The following is an 18,731-nucleotide window of genomic DNA, read 5'->3' as shown; positions in this document are numbered from 1 at the left end:
GACATCGAGTTGTTTAATTCACATGACATGCAACAAATTTCAAATTAATGTGAAATGACATATCAACTATTTATCAAAAAACAAGGTAAGATCAATGTTGCAGTTGGCAAAACCTATATTTAAAACCTACAATGAAACTAAACAAATGACTCATTTTATTTGAAAAAAACAAGAATAATTTAAGAATAATGAAAGGAGCTCAAGTCGAGAAAAATTATTTCTTTATTAGCAGATAGAGAACCTAGAAGTTGGGTAGTTGAATAGTCGCAGGTACTTCAAAAAACTTAAATAGCTTTAGCGGTTCCGACACAGACTCAAAACCGAGTCGGGACAAGGTCTAGGGTAGAGATTCAAAGTAGTTTTTGGGTTGAAAGGTTAAAGCTCGAGAGATTTTTTTTTTATTATAAATAATCGTATGTCCAACTTATCATACCACTACTACAAAAGGAGCATTGATATATTTAACGAGGTCAATAAAGGGGATTTTAGTGGCCAATCCTTAAAATGAAAAAGGATAGCTAAACGAACCTCATAGCTAGTATTGAAGAAAATTCAGGTCACAGGAAGAGCTACAAGGTGAATAAAGACACAACCTCCCAACCTCATGTTGTGGGCCCAATAGTTATTCAACAATTCGAAGTGCATGGAAAAAAAATAAAACAAGGAAAAGAAGGCTTGAATCCCTATGTCATGTTGAACCCAAACTCCCAACCTATTCTAGTGGGATCCGTAGTGGGAGGTCCCTCACCTTGACTAGTCAGAGGTTAGACCTTGTTCTTATTTGACAATGCACAAAGTGAGATAACCCCGACTCCTTATCGTGTATTGTATTAATTCAACACCGCTACAAATGGATGATTTGATGACAGTCCACCCTCCTCACTGTACATTGTATTAACTCAACACCCCTCAGAATTGATGATCTATCAATGCAAATATAATTTCTAAATAAGACGAAAAGCACTCTAAACCAGTCAGAATGTAAATAAATATAATTGAGAAATTAAAGAATGTTGTACACCTAATCCTCTATGGGTTGGTGTGGATTGTGAACATCCATCGGAGTCTAAGAGACCACTTGGGATATGAATCCAAGGGTCACACAATGTACTCTAAATGTATATCATAAGAATAATATAATCATCGAATGCTTATCTTTCTACTTGGCTCTTTAAATTCCATGTGACTTTAACATGGTATTTGAGCAGGCATTCTCCTGCCCTGCTCAAATTTGAGCCGTTGTTTTGTGGCCTTTGTAGATCTGAGAACTCTTTACAGGTTTTGTGCCTTTCATAAATTTTCTAAGAGAAGAGGCATGTTCTCCCTCTCTCTGCTTGATATTGGTGCAGGTTTGTCACTAAAAAACAACTCCAAAATTTCATGTTGTGCATTTCCTACATTGTTAGATCTGTGCCATTCTCCATCTTATGATTTCTGCCATTATTTGTCAAGATTCTAACCCACTTTACACATTTTCTGGCCCACTTAGACCTATCTCATATTTGTCTGCATGCACATATAACACTTAGTTGGGAAGTTGATTGTGTTGTCAGGGTCATTCATATTCGTCACTACCTGTAACACTTTTTGCTCCAAAGCCTTTGCTGACTGTAATGCTCTTACGTTTAAACGCTTCTTGAACGTAGACCCTCCTAGCTCCTGTAGTCCTCATCCACCCAAACTGAGAATCATATTATGAAGTTTGTCTACTACATCTAACAGGGGACGTTTAATTCTCTCGCTGTAACTCAGATTTAAATCCTCAAGTGCTTCAGGCATGGTTGGATTTCCCAGAATGTCATCCATCTCTCTAGCTATAGCCATCATAGAATAGTGGGAATGTACGAGAATAATCAAGAAATTTTTTGAAGGAACTAGTGGCGCGCTAAAGAAAGAAGATGTAAGACCAATGTGAAGACCCCTGTATAAGGAGTAGCTAACAACAAGGCTCGCGTTGAAGCAGGAGGAGAAGGTGGAAGAGCATAGTTCTACCGAGTTGTTCGAAGCTCCTATTGGAGTTGTTGGACGTGAACTATTGTGGGTTGAGTTGAATTAAAGGCCAAAACTTCGACAATTATTATATGTTGAGTGATATGTATGAAGACCGAGTTATGGATTGAATGAATTCGACAATGCACAAAGAGGAAATAATTGTTTCCATTTATGAGTAGAGCTTCCAGATTGTCGTGGAAGTCCATGGTATGCTACATCAACTCAGGGACCTTTGTGCACTGGTTATACCTCTTGATTAAAGCTAGATTGAGGTATGCATTGACAACATGGAATATACTTAAATATGTTAAATATTTATGGTGAATGCGGCATTGGATCTCTGTTGAAAATTTTGTGAATACCATGGGCATGGTCATTATTTATTATATGTTGGTTTTATACATTGAACACCATGAAGGTCGTATATAGAATGGTGTAAATTTTTTAATCCATTAGCTTAAATAAGATATCATTGAGAGGAGTTTATTTTTTCTAACACAATGGCCAAATTTGGTGATATATTAGAGATATTGAACACCCTAATAGTTTACAATGTTGATGGGAAAGTAAACATCATCATAGACGCCCTATATGACATTCGAACATGCCTACAAAATGCACAAGAACAGATTGATTTTTTGTAGTAGGAAGATTTATAGTAATGGAGTCATCATTCTGAACCTGTTTCTTTTTAGAACATTAAAACAGATTCCCATAAGAAGCAAGTTGATTCAGATCCAGTACCCAATGAAGCAGTAAAGTTACATGCAGATGCAAAAGTTCAGTCTGCACTTCCCAACTCGGTCCTCTAATCTTGGGAAGAGCTTGTCCATAACAAACATAGAATAGGTCTTGGATATGATAAGGACATTTCCTTTCACATTCCATATTACTCAAAGCCCATCCAGTTTCAAAGTACTGGATTCCTTCATGATAGTTCACTTTCACCTGTTCCAGATTCTGTTCCTCCACATTCACAACCAAAAGTTGTTAAATTCCAACACTGTGACTGAGTTGGCCATATAAGAGATCATTGTTTTGATCTTCATCTATGTGATCACTCTCATAAAACCACTCATTCTTGACACAGATTCTTCAAAAACAAGCCTCTTACAAGAACAAAGATTCATCTTGGATGGATTTCTTCTTGGAAATGGGGTTTAACAGCTAAGAAGATATTTCAGTCATATGTCAGAACTTGTTCTAGAGTATTAAACAATATTGCAATTGATTTTTCTCCATCATCTCACCTTTATCTAACAAGGGGGGAAATGATGGCCATCTACAAGCTTCAAAGCCACATCAAGTGAGCCTAAGCCACAACCTTCCATACCAGATTCAGAGTTGTCACCAGAGACAAAGATGCCCTCAAGCCTTCCTTCGGTTGATGATCAACCTTAAACCATCTATGCAGGGCTGAGACCTCTCTTCATAACAATGGGGACACTTCCTCTAGTAGAACACTTCATATTCTTGCTAGTTTTGGAAGAGTTCTAGGAATTGCATTAATCATTCAAGAGTTGGTGGTCATCCTTAAACCACAACAAGCTGTAGATGTCCCTTTTTTAGGTTGAAGGTCTCCCTCTCCAAAGCATTAGGGACACTTCCTCTAGAATAACATTTCAGCTTCTTTCCAAACTTGGAAGAGTTTCAGGAACTACACAAAGCGTTCCAATGCTGGTGGTCATCCTTAAACCATGACCTTATACCAACATCTCAAAGAGCACATTCATCCTAGTGCTGCCATTCATTTTTGCACATGTTATATTACAACTCTCTTCGTGGACTCATACATACGCCTTCGAATTGCGAGGGGGTGGGTGTTGGACACCTAATCCTCTATGGGTTGGTGTGGAATGTGAACAACCACTAAAGTCCAAGAGACCACTTGGAAAATGAATCCAAGGGTCACACAATATACTATAAATGTATATCATAAGAATAATATAATCATCAAATGCTTACCTTTCTATTTGGTTGTTTACATTCCATGTGACTTTAACAAATAAAAATAAATTATTTTTATTTTCTAATGTTTACTTTACAAATTATTTGTTTAACTATTACCCAACAGAAATCTGACCTACTAGCCTAATGTTGTGGGCTCAGTAGTTAGTCAACAATTAGAGGTGCGTGGACAAAAAATAAAAAGGCAAAAGGAGGCCCGATTCTCGACCTCCCAACATGTTTCAGTGGGACCCACAGTCAGGGTTGATTATAGTCATGCTTGACAATGATTGAGGTGTGTTAAGTGAAAGCACACAATAGCCAACCCCAACTTCTAACTTGTTTCCCTTGGGGCCCACAAGTATTGTTCCAATGGAATGACCTAAGTTGTAAAGGGTGTACGCTCGTGATATGTGTCTGTAATTTTTGATTTCTTTTTTCAAATTCCTCATCTCTTTAGATAAGTTTTAAGAATGAATATCCTATCAATTACTAACAAATAAATTTGTTGCATTTCGAAAAACACAAGCTGGGAGATTCACATACTTCATTAACAATGTCTTTCCACAGTACATTTTCAATTGTAGCAAGTTTTGCAAAGTTGCACAAAATTTTTATCAAGTGTTAAAGATGTGGGTAACTTCATTAAATGCATAATATTACATAAAGTTTAGTGAACGTTGTATTACAATCCATATTTTAAAAAATTTGATATTTGGTTATTATTATTATTATATTATCATGAATTTTTTTGGGTAGCTGTCAATAATAAATTACTATTCAAACAAAATAAGTGAACATATGAACATGTTTCCCTACATAATACGGAGTTGGGAGTGGGAAATGAAAAATTTGGTGAAAGAAGAGAAGTCTTGGCCCCCAACTTGTTTTGGGGAATTTGGGATGTGGCATAATTGCTTGTTTATTACTATCATATTAGCACTATCCCCAAACTAAGCCATTGATTTGGCTCAAACAATTATGTTTTCACTACATGGAAACTCTAAATAAAATAAATGCAAATTTTAAACCACCATTAGTAGAGGGGTGTCAATACATTAAATTTCCTTGGGATTTTGTACAAGCAATTAATAATGGTTTTCTCACGAAGATGGAGTGTGTAATTAATGCCTCTATTTACAACATTAAGTGGGAAATCCTAATCATTGTAGATTTTGAAATACTTACTCATTAGAATCGTAATTAATTTATATGCAATTTATAATAAAAATATAAACTTATTTTTTTAAGAAATGTAATAACAAAAAGAATTTATGGCAATAAATTATTTCCTAAAAAAATATTTTGATGTTAATTAATGGTTTTGGAAATTTCATTATCTATGAAAAATTTACAAAGTAGCATATAAAACAAACAATTTATTTTTAACAATAAATAGAAATATAAAAAATAATTATTAATAATATAAATTGCAAGGTCTGAAAGCACTCACAGAATCCACCAAGGCCTGGATTAACTATGATAATGTTTAACAAAGGACTTGTTTTAGTTCAATTAATAGGTTACATCGAGGAGAGACTATCAATCTTGTATGCGAGATGATGAGGACACAATCATGTGTTACATAATGTGAATGCCCATTATGAACGCTAAGGATATTCTTATCTCTTAGCTTTTAGGCTATAAATCCAGATGAGGTCTTGTGTAGTCTATGTTGGAATGTACACTCTTGCATAGCGCACAACCTCATGGGAGGAATTGACTTGCATTACATTGTTGTTGAACTTCCTGAGGCCGGAAGCCTTACCTTGCATAGTACCTGAAGACTGACCTGATGTGTAAATGAGGTAATCCCACCATGATCAATGTGTAGCACATCCTTGTTAGTAGCAAGAGAATTAGAGGCACTTCAATAGGCATCAAGTTCTTGTTTGGGGGCGGCCTGCCTAAAATTCCTTGTACCCAAATGGCAAGTGTTTATAGACTAATAACTCACCCAGTGCACCCCTATTCATATAACTCATGTTGATTTTTGAACCTTGAAGAGAATTTCCCCATCTGTGTGTTGAATGTCAATCTTCCTGTGTCCTTTTTTGTATTTTGAGAACCTGGTGGACTCAAAAAGAGTACCCTTGTGGTAATCTTCAGAGGGATAGCACCAGTGGACACTTTGGTGAGTTGTTGTTACTTTAGAAGAATGGTAACGCATGTCCAGCTGGTTGAAAAACCAATGTAGCAAAGCCATTTCTAAATCTACCTTGGATGGTTAGAATGCGCATGAAGGGAGCAAGACCTGATAAAAGCCACCAGATCTACAATCCATCGAACTACTCATAACTTCCCAAGAAATCCTTCATCAGGCCATGGTAATGCCTTGCACAGAGTCGCATTGCAGAGAACCTTGCCGAGAATGAAATCTTATAGCTATAATTATATAACCCTTATCCATCGAGCCCAACGATGACCTAGTTGTGTCAAATCCGGATTGGATTCCTAAGCATTTCCCTATCACTATGCAATGGAACAAGGAGTGACGTGGCCAAAGGCATAATTTCTCAAGATGAGAATAACAACAAAGCATCAAGGGTCGGGGTTCATGCCCAAACATAACAAAATTGCATGCACTAATGGATAGGCCTGACCCCAACTGACTTTAGAGATGAATACTACAACCTAGGCTGGTGAGTCACTTCCATGTGGAAGATGAATGATGTTGTTACAATGATATACTGCCACGTGGGATATATGCATGCGTGTGTGCCAATCTATTATATATTAATATTTGAAACTTAGTAAGGGTCGGGGTTATAACTGGGTCAAGTAGGTTGATGTACCAACAAAGGGAATTGACCGTGACTAGGTCAGAGGTCAGGGATTGAGCCGACTAGGTTAACCGACGTCAAGCGTAGAAATAACAAAACTAGGCGCGGGAATGGATAGGGTTGACTGAACATCATTGTTACAATGCTATACTTCCATGTGGGCGACTAAATCGTTGCCACATGGTATACACACACACACACGCACACATCGAATTGACTAGGTCGACCGATGTTGAGCATAGAAATAAAAAAAATGGATACGTGAAAGGATAGGGTCGACTCAACAACATTGTTACAATGGTATACTACCACGTGGGCCACTAAATCGTTGCCAATCATTGCCACATGGTGTATATATATATATATATATATATATATATATATATATATATATATATATATATATATATATATATATATATATTGAGCCAACTAGGTTGGCTGACATTGGGTGTAGAAATAACAAAACTGGGTCGTGAATGGATAGGGTCGACTGAACAACATTGCTACAATAGTATACTGTCACGTGGGTCACTAAATCGTTGCCATGTGTTATATATATATATAAAGCTATTATATATTAATATTTTAAATTTAGTTGGGGTCTAGACTGTACCCAGGTCAAGCAACCCAATGTACCAATGAAGGTGACCAACCATAACTAGCTCAGAGATTAGGGGTAGGGCTCAAAAATAGAAAAATTGTTCACATGAATGGATATGGTCGACTCCCATAGACCTTTGACTTGACAACTACCACCTGGGCCACTAAGTCGCTGCCACATGGGAGGTGAACGACATTGTTACAATGCTATATTATCACACTGGTCATTGAATCGTTGTCATGTGGTGTGTATATATATATATATATATATATATATATATATATATATATATATATATATAGATATAGACACACACACACACATATATATATTTCAAAATATTGTATATTATTTTAAATTTAGTAGAGGTCAACATTGTGCTCAGGTCAAAACAGCGAAATGTACCAACAAAGGGGACCGACCCCGACTAGGTCAAAGGCTTGGGGTCAGTCCTATAAATAACAAAAATCGACCTGCTAAGCTCAGTACTTCCACCTCGACCACTGAGCAACTGTCACATGCAATATGAAATGGGTTTTTACAACACTATATTGCCACGTGGTATATATATATATATATATATATATATATATATATATTTCAAACTATTGTATATTAATATTTTAAATTTAGTTGGTGTAAGGACTGTACCCCAGTCAAGCAGGTTGATGTAGCAACAAAGTAGATCGACTTTGACTAGGTTGGAGGCCAGCAATTGGGCCAAGAAATAAGATGATTGCGCATGTTGAAAGGGGAGTCGACCCGTCTGATAATCGGCAATTGGTCATCCATTGTAAAGCTCATGTGACAGAGGAATTCCGACCATTGTCGAGTTTGACTCCCAACTTGCGTTAGAACTTGTGTATATTGTAATTTCACACTACCACTCCAAATGAATGTTTGTATTTAACATATGGAAGTAATAAATAAATACACACTCTCATTGTGTTTTCAAAAATTTTAGTCAATATGCTCATTGTACATGATATTAACTAAACAAACCTATAAGCATACCATCTGCACGTCATCATTGCTAAATAAAACTCTAGCCCTCTCAACTAATAATAACCTAAACATATAAAACTATAATATATATATATATATATATATATATATTTATTTATTTATTTATTTGTTTTACCATGTCAATTTTAGAAATTATTAGTTTACTGTTTGGTCAGCTATAAATTAATTAAAAATCAATCCATTATCAAATATAGATAATAATAAAAAATTAATATATCGTAATTATCAAAATTTTAAATTTTAAATTCACATTTTTTTTAATGTTTGAAACCTTCTTAAAATAAAAATTAGGTAACGAATCACAAAAACGAATTTCGAAAATTCAAATTAATTTTGAAATTTAAACTCTACATGTTTTACACCTTTAAAAAAGTATTTACAATTTAATATAATATCTCAAAAATAAAATATAAAGCTACACTCTAAGAAATTAAGTTTAAAAGTATATAATATTAAAGAATACAAATATTTATTTCCACGGATAGTTAGTTGTAATTATTAATATTTAAAAAAGTAATATGTGTACCATTCATGTTTTGAGTTCTTGTAACATATTCTGAATTTTTTAGATAAAGTATTTTTTAAAATTGATTTAAAACAAAGTTCGGTTTGATTAGTTATTATAAATATAACAAATAAATTTTAAATTAACTGAATTTATAATTTAAATTTGTGTTAAAAAAGATATTAGTTTGATCGTTATGGTGAATGTTTTTATTTTTTTTAATTATTTGTTGGGGTTCGAGTTTATGAAAATATGTAATGGTCCATTTGTGATATTTATAAAATAATGGTTAAAGTGAAATTTATAAAATAATTGTTTTAATAATCTGATGTATCTGTCTATTTGTGACATTATAAAATAATTGAATGATAGCCCATTTGATGTAGTAATGGCGGTGAATAATTTATCGTTTTAATTATTTATTTGAGTTTAAGTCTATGGAAACATATTATAAATATCAATGTGTAATATTTATAAAATAATTGTCAATGTGTAATGTTTATAAAATAGTTATAATAAATAATATTGTTAAAATATGATATTTTAATCTGTGGAAATTCCCAATTCTCCAAAAATTCCTTTTCCAATTTTATTGTAAAAAAAAACTCATGATTATAAAAAGTTTAATAAAAACTAACCTGAATTCAATATCCCAAAATGTCAATCCTTACAAGAAGAAAATACAATCCTAGCCTATTCATGTGCCGTTAGCAGTCAGACGAATAAAAAACACAGTTCGCCCTTCATGTTTGAGTTTATTTTAACTACGCCACTAATGGCCGAAGATTTTAGATCAATAAGGATCCCTCAATCTGTCCAGATCCTTGATATGCTTATTGATATTTCCTTCTCTCTATCTAGCACTTGGGAAGGTCTGCAGGGGGAGGCTCCAATGTTGCCAGAGGACCGCGACCGTTCTTCACTAGGAACACCATATTCAATCCCCATGCTAAATGGTCGTCTAAATGGCAGTGCAGAAACCACACTCCTGTCCAAAGAACGAAGATAATTTAATGCATTTAATATTGAGCGAGCTGTAATTTGGGAATAAATTCCGTATGATAATAATCAAATTGAAGAGCAAATGAGTTTCTATAATATATACCTGGATTGTCAGCTTTGAATCTGATGGCAACCCATCCGCTTACTGGAGCGATGACGGTGTTGCGCTGTGGAGGATCAACCAGATTAAACTTGAGCGGGTCGGTCTTTGGGTTATAGTTCCCGAAACCTTGTCCCACCACGTAAAAATCGAAACCATGAAGATGCATCGGATGGTTCTCTGCCACGAAGATGTTTGTTGTCTGATACACCAGTTGTACTGTTGAGTTGTAGGTGACAACTCTCACCTTTGTTGCCAGTTCAGGAGCCCAAAGTCTTTTGGGAATATCGTCCCCTGTATAGTTGAATCTGAGGGGAGGTTTTGACGGAAAATCCTTCATAAACACACCATTAATACCGAAATAATAAGCTTGAAGCAGGGCCACGCTGGGCAATACAAAGGACATGTTGTTCATACTTGCACTGAGCCTTGTTCCGTTGGGACCTTGACAGGTGTTTCCAGCTTCACATGGAAGTAATCCCAGCCCAACTGTGGCGATGAGGCTATCATCTATGCTATGTGGAACGTCCACTGGGAAGTCTTTAGAATTTAGGCTTCGCAGTGCTGTGCTAAATCTAGTGACGACCGCAGTGTCATTGTAGTATGGAAGCTTAGGTAAAATGGGACGTGTATTTTGATGTCCCACGTACTCAAAAATGGCTGTAGTTGTAGTGTTATCGAACTCGCCTGCTGCCTGATTATTATAATCTCTGGCAGCCATATAGTATCTGCCCACTGGTTGGTCGGCGGTGACAAGAACATCCGTAGTCTGACCGGGAGCAATGACGATTACATCTGTTTTGTATGGCTTGGTGTAGGAAGCATCCACAGCTACAACTGTAAATTTGTGGCCTGCGATCTTGAAAAAGTGGGCGCTATTGAGAGCAGCATTGACCATCCGTAGAAGGTAAGTTTCTCCTTGTTTTACCAGAAACCGAAATGTTCCTGCATCAACAATATCTATAAGTCAATATTCAACAAACCAATTGATATAATTTCAATACCTGATCTATGAAAGGAAAGTACTAATACCTGCCCTAGAACAGTTATACAGGTCTCCTGGCTGTCCATTTAGGGTATATGCATCCGACAAATTGGGCGCACCACCAGTGCTGAGTGCTTCGTCTATAACCGCGATAGGGTCAGCGTTCCACCATTCTCCTGTTCAATTACAGCATCGGTTTTAATCAATATTAGCCATTAAAAATACATTAATGATTTCTATGTTGAAGATCAAATTAAGCAACTCATTACCTATTATAAGAGGAGTTTCCCCATGGGGTTTAGGAAAGGGATATGTGCTTTCTTTCTTAGGGTAGATTACGAAAGCTCCATGCACAGTAGCTAGGAGCCATGACACATGAGCATGCCACCACAAGGTTCCTTCTTGATCAGTAATGTTGAATCTGTATGTGTAACGTCCCCCAGGTTGAATGGGACATTGAGTAATATATCCAGGTCCATCAGCCCACCCTGTACGCAGCTGCCTGAGTCCATGCCTGACAGATAGAAGCACGAATCTTATAATCTATACTCATCAAATCTGTTTATAAAGACCGCATCTATACCCATGAAATCTATGTATGAACCGTAGCAAATAGGCAGAACATCTATTCATTATACAGATTCATCTTAAATGTGAGTTATTAAGTAGCATCTCTTATATTTATATCTTCGTCTAAGATATATATCAATGTTTCATAAGCAATGTTCATGATCATGAAACTTTAACATACCTTTAGCTAAGCCATCAATAATGATTATGAAGCTTTAACATACTTTGAGCTAAACCATCAATAACAAAACCTTGAGCTGACAACTCTTATTTAAGGGGAATCTATATAATGGATAGGAGATCTGCTGTTCTTCCCATTGAGGTTAGAGTGACATACCAGTGAATAGTGGCATTGTACTTGCCTCTGTTATAAACTTTAACAATAAGACTGTCCCCATTGCGTACATGAATCGTTGGGCCTGGTAGCTGTCCATTGACGACGACTAATCCATACGTCTTACATAGCCTGGTAATATTCTTCTGTTCAAGCTGTGTATGCATCCAAACATCAAACATTAAAGATATCTACTACTTGCATAGCCTCTAGGTGAAGTCTTTCCTTCTTTCCTTTTCCAAAGCTTTTTGGCTATACAGACTTAAAACTTCAAAATGACTAATTAACAAACTTACGATGAAGGTATATCTGTGGACGTCTGCGTTTGTGATGGCAGCCAAACAAACAACAAATGAGATTAGAAAAGCAAGCCTGAACGGACATACTGCCTGCAATGACATTATTACGAGCCTGGAAATGGTGTATCTAACTAACGTCCTTAACTGACTCGACGAGTCAAGGAATGAGTCGTTCAGCGACACGTAACAGCACTCGTCATTGGATGCATTACTGATCTGTGTTTCTGGTAACGAGATCGAATATATATATGAGACCAAAGTGTTGTAGCAAGTTGTTAGGAATAATTTATTGTGGAACGACAGCACAAGTGGCATTATCATTGATCGTGAGGAACGGTATAGGCTTTCATTGTCTGAATTTTTAATCCAATCATGATACCTACTGACAAGAGGAAAATGTCGCAGCTTCATAGCTGGGACCTCCCGCGCAACAAAATGTCGCAGCTTCATAGCTGGGACCTCCCGCGCAACTTATCTTTATAGAATTTGCTTAAAATATTTATATGCTGTAACATCTAACGCAACCTTTTGTGATATAGTTATGGGTTTTGCTTAATGTATTGATAGGTTTTGCTTGTAGTTGTGGCATCTTTCGAAATCACGTTTTCCAGCATGGAATCTGTAACAAGTTATTATTCGACACCAACTATGGCTATTTTGGGGGGAGGGGTAGGGGACAAGGCCTAAGTGTTTGAGTCGAACGAACGTTTGCGTAAAAGATAAATCCCTAAATGGGTCCAGACTAATGAACAAACGTTAAAACAACCAATATTTATACAAACGAACGCTAAGCATCGTCTTTATTGGATACAAATTTATTTATTTTTATCGTTCATTTTCGCGTGCGGGGAGAAGGGTCGGGGAGTGCGGACATGTTTGAGGTGAACGTTTGCCAAAAAGATAAAATCAATGAGGGGTCATCTCTTGTCCTTTTGGCCTTTTGGATTCTTTGATAGAAATTTTGTAATAATTGTTCTTATGAACTAGCAGCTTTCTTCCATTAAAAGCGAGCTTTTCTTTAACGTTTAAATGAATATAGTGTATTGAAGAATCTTAAAGCTTAGGATCACATAAATTTGATAACAACAAAATCTATTAAATTTTAAAACTAAATTTATTAAATATTATTAAAAAATAAATAATTTACCTAATAAGAAACTAGTGACCCAAAATAACAACTTATATAGATGATTCAAAATCAAAATGAAAAATTAGATGGAAACTAATGAAACCACATAAATAAACTTTGAAATCATATAAAGAATAAAAAATGATAGTCATACAATAAACGCTTTGGCTTTATTTATTTGTTTTTAATTTCGCTTTTAAACAATTTACAGAAAACTCGCTGCTCCATTACAGAAACTTACGTCTGTCTAAAGTCTTTCTATGAGCCAATTATAAAAAGTCGCTGCCATAATAAATTCATTAGGGCAGAGCGGCGAACATGATAATATTCGAGGTGATCCAGTTAATAAATTGGGACTTCGCACGAAACAAAGATAAGGATTAAAAAAATGATTAAAAACTCACCAACTGGCATTCGCTGGCATTCAATGTCTTTGTTCACAATTTCACAAGCACGGAATTTAAATAATTGTTGACATCCACGTTTCTGGAACCTCTGCCGGATACAATTTTCCTTTATTTTTAATTTAGATTTCCTTTCTGAACCAATAAATGGATAGATAATGCAATTCTTTTCTTTAAATTATTTTCATGAACTGTAAAAAAAAGTCAACATCATAAAAACTGTTAGGTATTTTTGATGGGGAAAATACCAAAAACCAAATAAACAAGCACACAGAGACAATGCTCTGTTTCTTTTGCTCCAAGATCTTTTGTGCACACAGAAGACTTAAAAGAAATTTCACTGAGAGACAGAGTATTTCACCATAAAATATTTATATTCATTAAAACAAAAAAAACATTCACTGTGTCTCCATATGAGAATTTACACTGCTGGAAAAATTCCCATTAACATTTAATGCTGTAAAACCTCCATTCACATTTACTGGTGTAAAACAATTTTACATACTGCTGTAAAAACAAAACTTACACAAACTTACAAAAACTTACTTCATGCAAAACCACACATGGTTTTCGCTACTTAAAAAAAACTTCACAAAACATTACTGAATGTATTCGTGCACTGCTGTGCATACATCCTCTGGTTCTCTTCTTCTTTTTACCGCACCATCAACATTTTTCACTGCTGTGAATACACATATATTTTACCTCCCGTGTGCAATACATAATGAAAGTCAACACTTAAATAAATATATGCCGTATATATAAAACTAAATGCATTACGTGGCCTATGTAAAAAACTTAACTATTCACCTAAGTTTATGACAAGCATTAATGAAAGGTATGGTCAACCATGCTTTTAATTTACTCCACGCAAAACATTGAATTGATGTGGGTTCGTATGCAGCTCCAGGTGATCAACGGCGGAGAACACGGGAGCAAATCCAACGGTGGAGAACAATATCGGAAGACCAACAAGTGCTGAAAGTTAACCTCCGAGAAAATGACGTTGCGTTACGTCAGGGCTGAACCACGTGTCAGCTCCAAATTGTATCGGAGCTCCTTCCCGGATTATTCCTTCGTCGGCAAATCGCTCCGAGAAAATCCGGTGAACGGTTTCTGGCTTGGTTCACGGTTTCTGGTGGTCTGCGTTGAAATTAGATTTCAACACTCCCCTTTAATTTCAACAGCTGGGCATTCAGTCATACCCAGACACTTTCTCAAAAATTCAAAGCTCTTCTGATCAAGTGGCTTTGTCAAGATGTCTGCTACCTGTTCTTGAGTCCTGCAATGTTCTAGGACAATTTCTCCATTGTTCACTAATTCTCTGATGTAGTGAAACCTTGTATCAATGTGTTTCATTCTCTTATGAAACACTGAATTCTTTGACAATGCAATAGCTGAGCTATTGTCACAAAAGATCACTGTCGCTTTTGCCTGCTCTTGGCCTAAGCTTCTCAACATTCTTCTCATCCACACTGCCTGACATGCTGCTGCTGTAGCTGCTACATATTCAGCCTCTGCTGTAGACAATGCTACAATGGACTGCTTCTTAGAAGCCCATGAAATGGCTCCTGAACCCATATGAAAAACATAACCGGAAGTGCTCTTCCGATCATCTACACTTCCAGCCCAATCGCTATCAGTGTAACCAACCAAATCTGAATGTTCTGAGGCATGATATAGAATTCCAAACATTTTGGTACCTTTGACATACCTCAAAATTCTCTTTGCTGCCTGCCAATGTGCCTCCTTTGGCCTCTCCATAAATCTGGAAATTAAACTAACAGCATACATTAAATCAGGCCTAGTAGCTGTTAAGTACATGAGGCTGCCTACAATACTCTTGTACAAACTAGGATCAAAATCCTTGCTGTTGTCCTCTCTGCTGAGCTTTAATCCCATCACTGTGGGAGTGATGGCTGCCTTGCATTCTTCCATCTTAAATCTGCTCAAAATTTGATTTACATATCTTGCTTGAGATATAAAAATTCCTTTTTCATTTTGATCTACTTCTATGCCTAAGAAGTATCTCAAGAAACCCATGTCAGTCATTTCAAATTCATCCTTCATGACTGATTTAAAATTCTTAATGAGCTGATCATCATTACCTGTGAAAATAACATCATCAACATATAAGACCACAATCAAAATCTTACCATCCTTTTCTTTGATGTAGACTGTGGGTTCTCCTTCACATTTGTCAAATTCATTATCCAATAGATATGAATCTATCCTGCTGTACCATGCTCTTGGCGCTTGCTTCAGCCCATAAAGAGCTTTCTTCAATTTGCACACTTTGTGCTCTTCACCTTTCTTCTCATATCCGAGAGGCTGTTCCACATAAACCTCTTCCATTAACACTCCATTTAGGAATGCTGATTTCACATCCATTTGGTAGACTTTCCATTTGTTTTGAGCTGCTATGGACAGCACTGCTCTCACGGTTTCCATTCTTGCAACCGGGGCGAAAGTCTCCTCATAATCTCTTCCATACTGCTGCTTGTAGCCTTTGACAACCAGCCTTGCCTTGTGCCTTTCTATCTTGCCTTCAGCATTGCTCTTGGTCTTGTAGACCCATTTCACACCAATGACTTCTTTGCCTTTTGGTAACTCAACCAAATCCCATGTTTTGTTTCTCTCTATGGCATTCATCTCCTCATCCATAGCTTCTATCCATTTCTTATCTTTAATAGCTTCTTCAAAATGAATAGGATCATCAACATGACAATACAAGGCAAATAAGGAATTCATTCCTTCTTCATAAATTTCACTTAGATTTCTAAACTTCTTACCTCGTTCACTTGGTGTGCAAGTGCTTGAAGATGCACTTGAATTTCCTCCTTGTGGTGTGCTTGGAGAAGCACTCTCATTGATCCTCAATGGTGTACCTTGCTGTCCTTGTGTTGGCGCTGTTGTTTGGGGATTCATTTCAGCCACCTCCTCTTCATCTTCATCATGAGACAAACAGTTCTTGACATTGACTGTTTTCTCTATGCTTCCATCCCAAGCTTCCTCTTCTATGAATTGAACATCCCTGCTGACAAAGAACTTCTTGGTAGATGGAATGTACAGCCTGTAGGCTTTGGATTCATCACTGTATCCAATGAAGATGCATTTCTCCCCTTTGCTGTCCAACTTCCTCCTTAGCTGATCTGGAATGTGTGCATAGGCCACACATCCAAAAACTCTCATGTGGGTGACTCCTTGCTTTCTCCCACTCCATGCCTCTTCTGGCACTTTGTTCATGACTGCTTTTGTAGGACACCTGTTCAATATATAAACTGCACAATGTACAGCTTCAGCCCAATACTCATTTGGCAAATGCTTTGCCTTCAACATGCTCCTTGCCATCTCCATGATGGTTCTGTTCTTCCTTTCAGCAACTCCATTTTGCTGTGGAGTGTACCTTGCTGTAAATTGTTTATGTATTCCATTTTCTCTACAAAATCTTAGGAATTCCTTGGAGATATATTCACCTCCTCTATCAGTTCTCAAAACTTTAATGTGCAGCCCGCTTTGGTTTTCAACAAATGCTTTGAAGTTTTGGAATTTCTCAAAGACTTCACTTTTGTTCTTGAGGAAATATATCCAAGTCTTTCTTGTACAGTCATCAATGAATGTTAAGAAATATAGGCTGCCAGCTAATGATGGAGCTTGCATTGGTCCACATAAATCTGAGTGGATGATCTCTAAGGGTGTCTTTGCCCTTATACTCTTCCCTGATGGAAAACTTTCTCTATGTTGTTTTCCCAAAATGCAGCCTTCACATAGGCTGTCCGGTTTCTCTATCAATGGTAATCCTCTTACCATTCCTTTCCTGCTCAACAAGTTTAGACCTCCAAAATTGAGATGACCAAATCTCAAGTGCCACAACCAATTTTCATCCTTTGGCACGCTTTGGAAAGCCTCTTGGGTGACTGCTGCAATTTCACCTTTGTTTTTCAAATCTGCCCTGATCCTGAGAGGGAACATCCTGTTCCTTGTCATCTTTACTTCAGCAATGCATCTTTTGCTGGGTGGTATGTCCATGATGGTGCACACATCATTTTTAAAGAAAACATTGTAGCCCTTATGGACAAGCTGTCCAATACTCAAGAGATTACATCTCATTCCGGGGACATAGTATACATCTGCTATGGTTTTCCTTTCTCCTTGCTTTGAAAGTATTTTTATTTCTCCTTTTCCCATAACAGACACTTTACTATCAGTTCCTAGTGTGACTTCTGATTTCACATTTTTATCTAGGGCAGAAAAGAAGGCTATGTTTCCGGTCATATGGTTGCTGCAACCTGAGTCTAAAAACCATATGTCTTCACTATGTGTTTCAGCCATGTTACAAGCTAACAGGACATTATTTTGACTGCTGTTTTCTCTTGTAACATTTGCATTTTGTCTACTACTCATATCATGTTGTTTCTTTCTACAATCACTTGCATAATGTCCATACTTTTTGCAATAATAGCATTGAACATTAGATTTATCATACATTTGTCCTTGAGCATGATGTTGTCCTCCTTGTTGGCTGCTGCCTTGGCCTTGGTTCTGATTTGGATTGTTGCCTCTTCCTTGTGCATTTGATGAGTTGTTCCTTCCACCTCTATTCTGGCTTCTGCCTCTTCCTCTTTTGTTTCCTCTGCCTTGACCTCTGCCTCTTCCAAAGGACATCTGGGTCTTGAAGGCTTGCTCAAGAGATGAGTTTTCATTCCTACTCAACCTCTGCTCATGTGTTATCAGTGATGCATGCAGTTCATCAACTGAATAGCTTGAGAGATCCTTTGTCTCTTCAATGGTGGTGACTATGGCATCAAACCTTGAGGGTAAGACCCTCAATATTTTCTCCACAATTCTTCTGTCTTCAATGGTTTCTCCATGAGTTCTCATTTGTGTGATTACACCAATCACATGAGTGAAGAATGAGTCAATGTTATCTGACTCCTTCATGTTCAAGTTCTCAAAATCCTTTCTCAGCAATTGTAGCTTTGCTGTCTTCACTCTCTCCATGCCTTGATAGGTTGTCTTGAGGGTTTGCCATGCTTCATTGGCTGTCTTAG

The 18,731-nt window shown here is 36.7% G+C and overlaps 1 protein-coding gene across 1 annotated transcript; it reads right to left on the bottom strand.

The window, feature by feature from the left end:
- Nucleotides 1-9,445: 9,445 nt before the first annotated feature.
- Nucleotides 9,446-12,339, bottom strand: LOC149164942 (laccase-3-like). The gene is made up of 6 exons (XM_089431040.1): nucleotides 12,145-12,339; nucleotides 11,852-12,003; nucleotides 11,214-11,458; nucleotides 10,992-11,120; nucleotides 9,963-10,904; nucleotides 9,446-9,845 (listed from the first exon to the last, which is right to left on the bottom strand). Exons 1-6 carry the CDS (start codon nucleotides 12,247-12,249, stop codon nucleotides 9,715-9,717), a joined length of 1,704 nt encoding a protein of 567 aa, XP_089287166.1. The 5' UTR covers nucleotides 12,250-12,339; the 3' UTR covers nucleotides 9,446-9,714.
- Nucleotides 12,340-18,731: the final 6,392 nt, after the last annotated feature.

The sequence above is a fragment of the Pinus tabuliformis genome, chromosome 5_1 (assembly GCF_031772625.1).
Source record: "Pinus tabuliformis cultivar Carrire ecotype Pingquan chromosome 5_1, CPIR1, whole genome shotgun sequence".
In the NCBI taxonomy this organism is placed as follows: domain Eukaryota; kingdom Viridiplantae; phylum Streptophyta; class Pinopsida; order Pinales; family Pinaceae; genus Pinus; species Pinus tabuliformis.
Note: the sequence above shows the minus strand (reverse complement) of the source record. Positions and strands in the feature narration are given on the sequence as shown.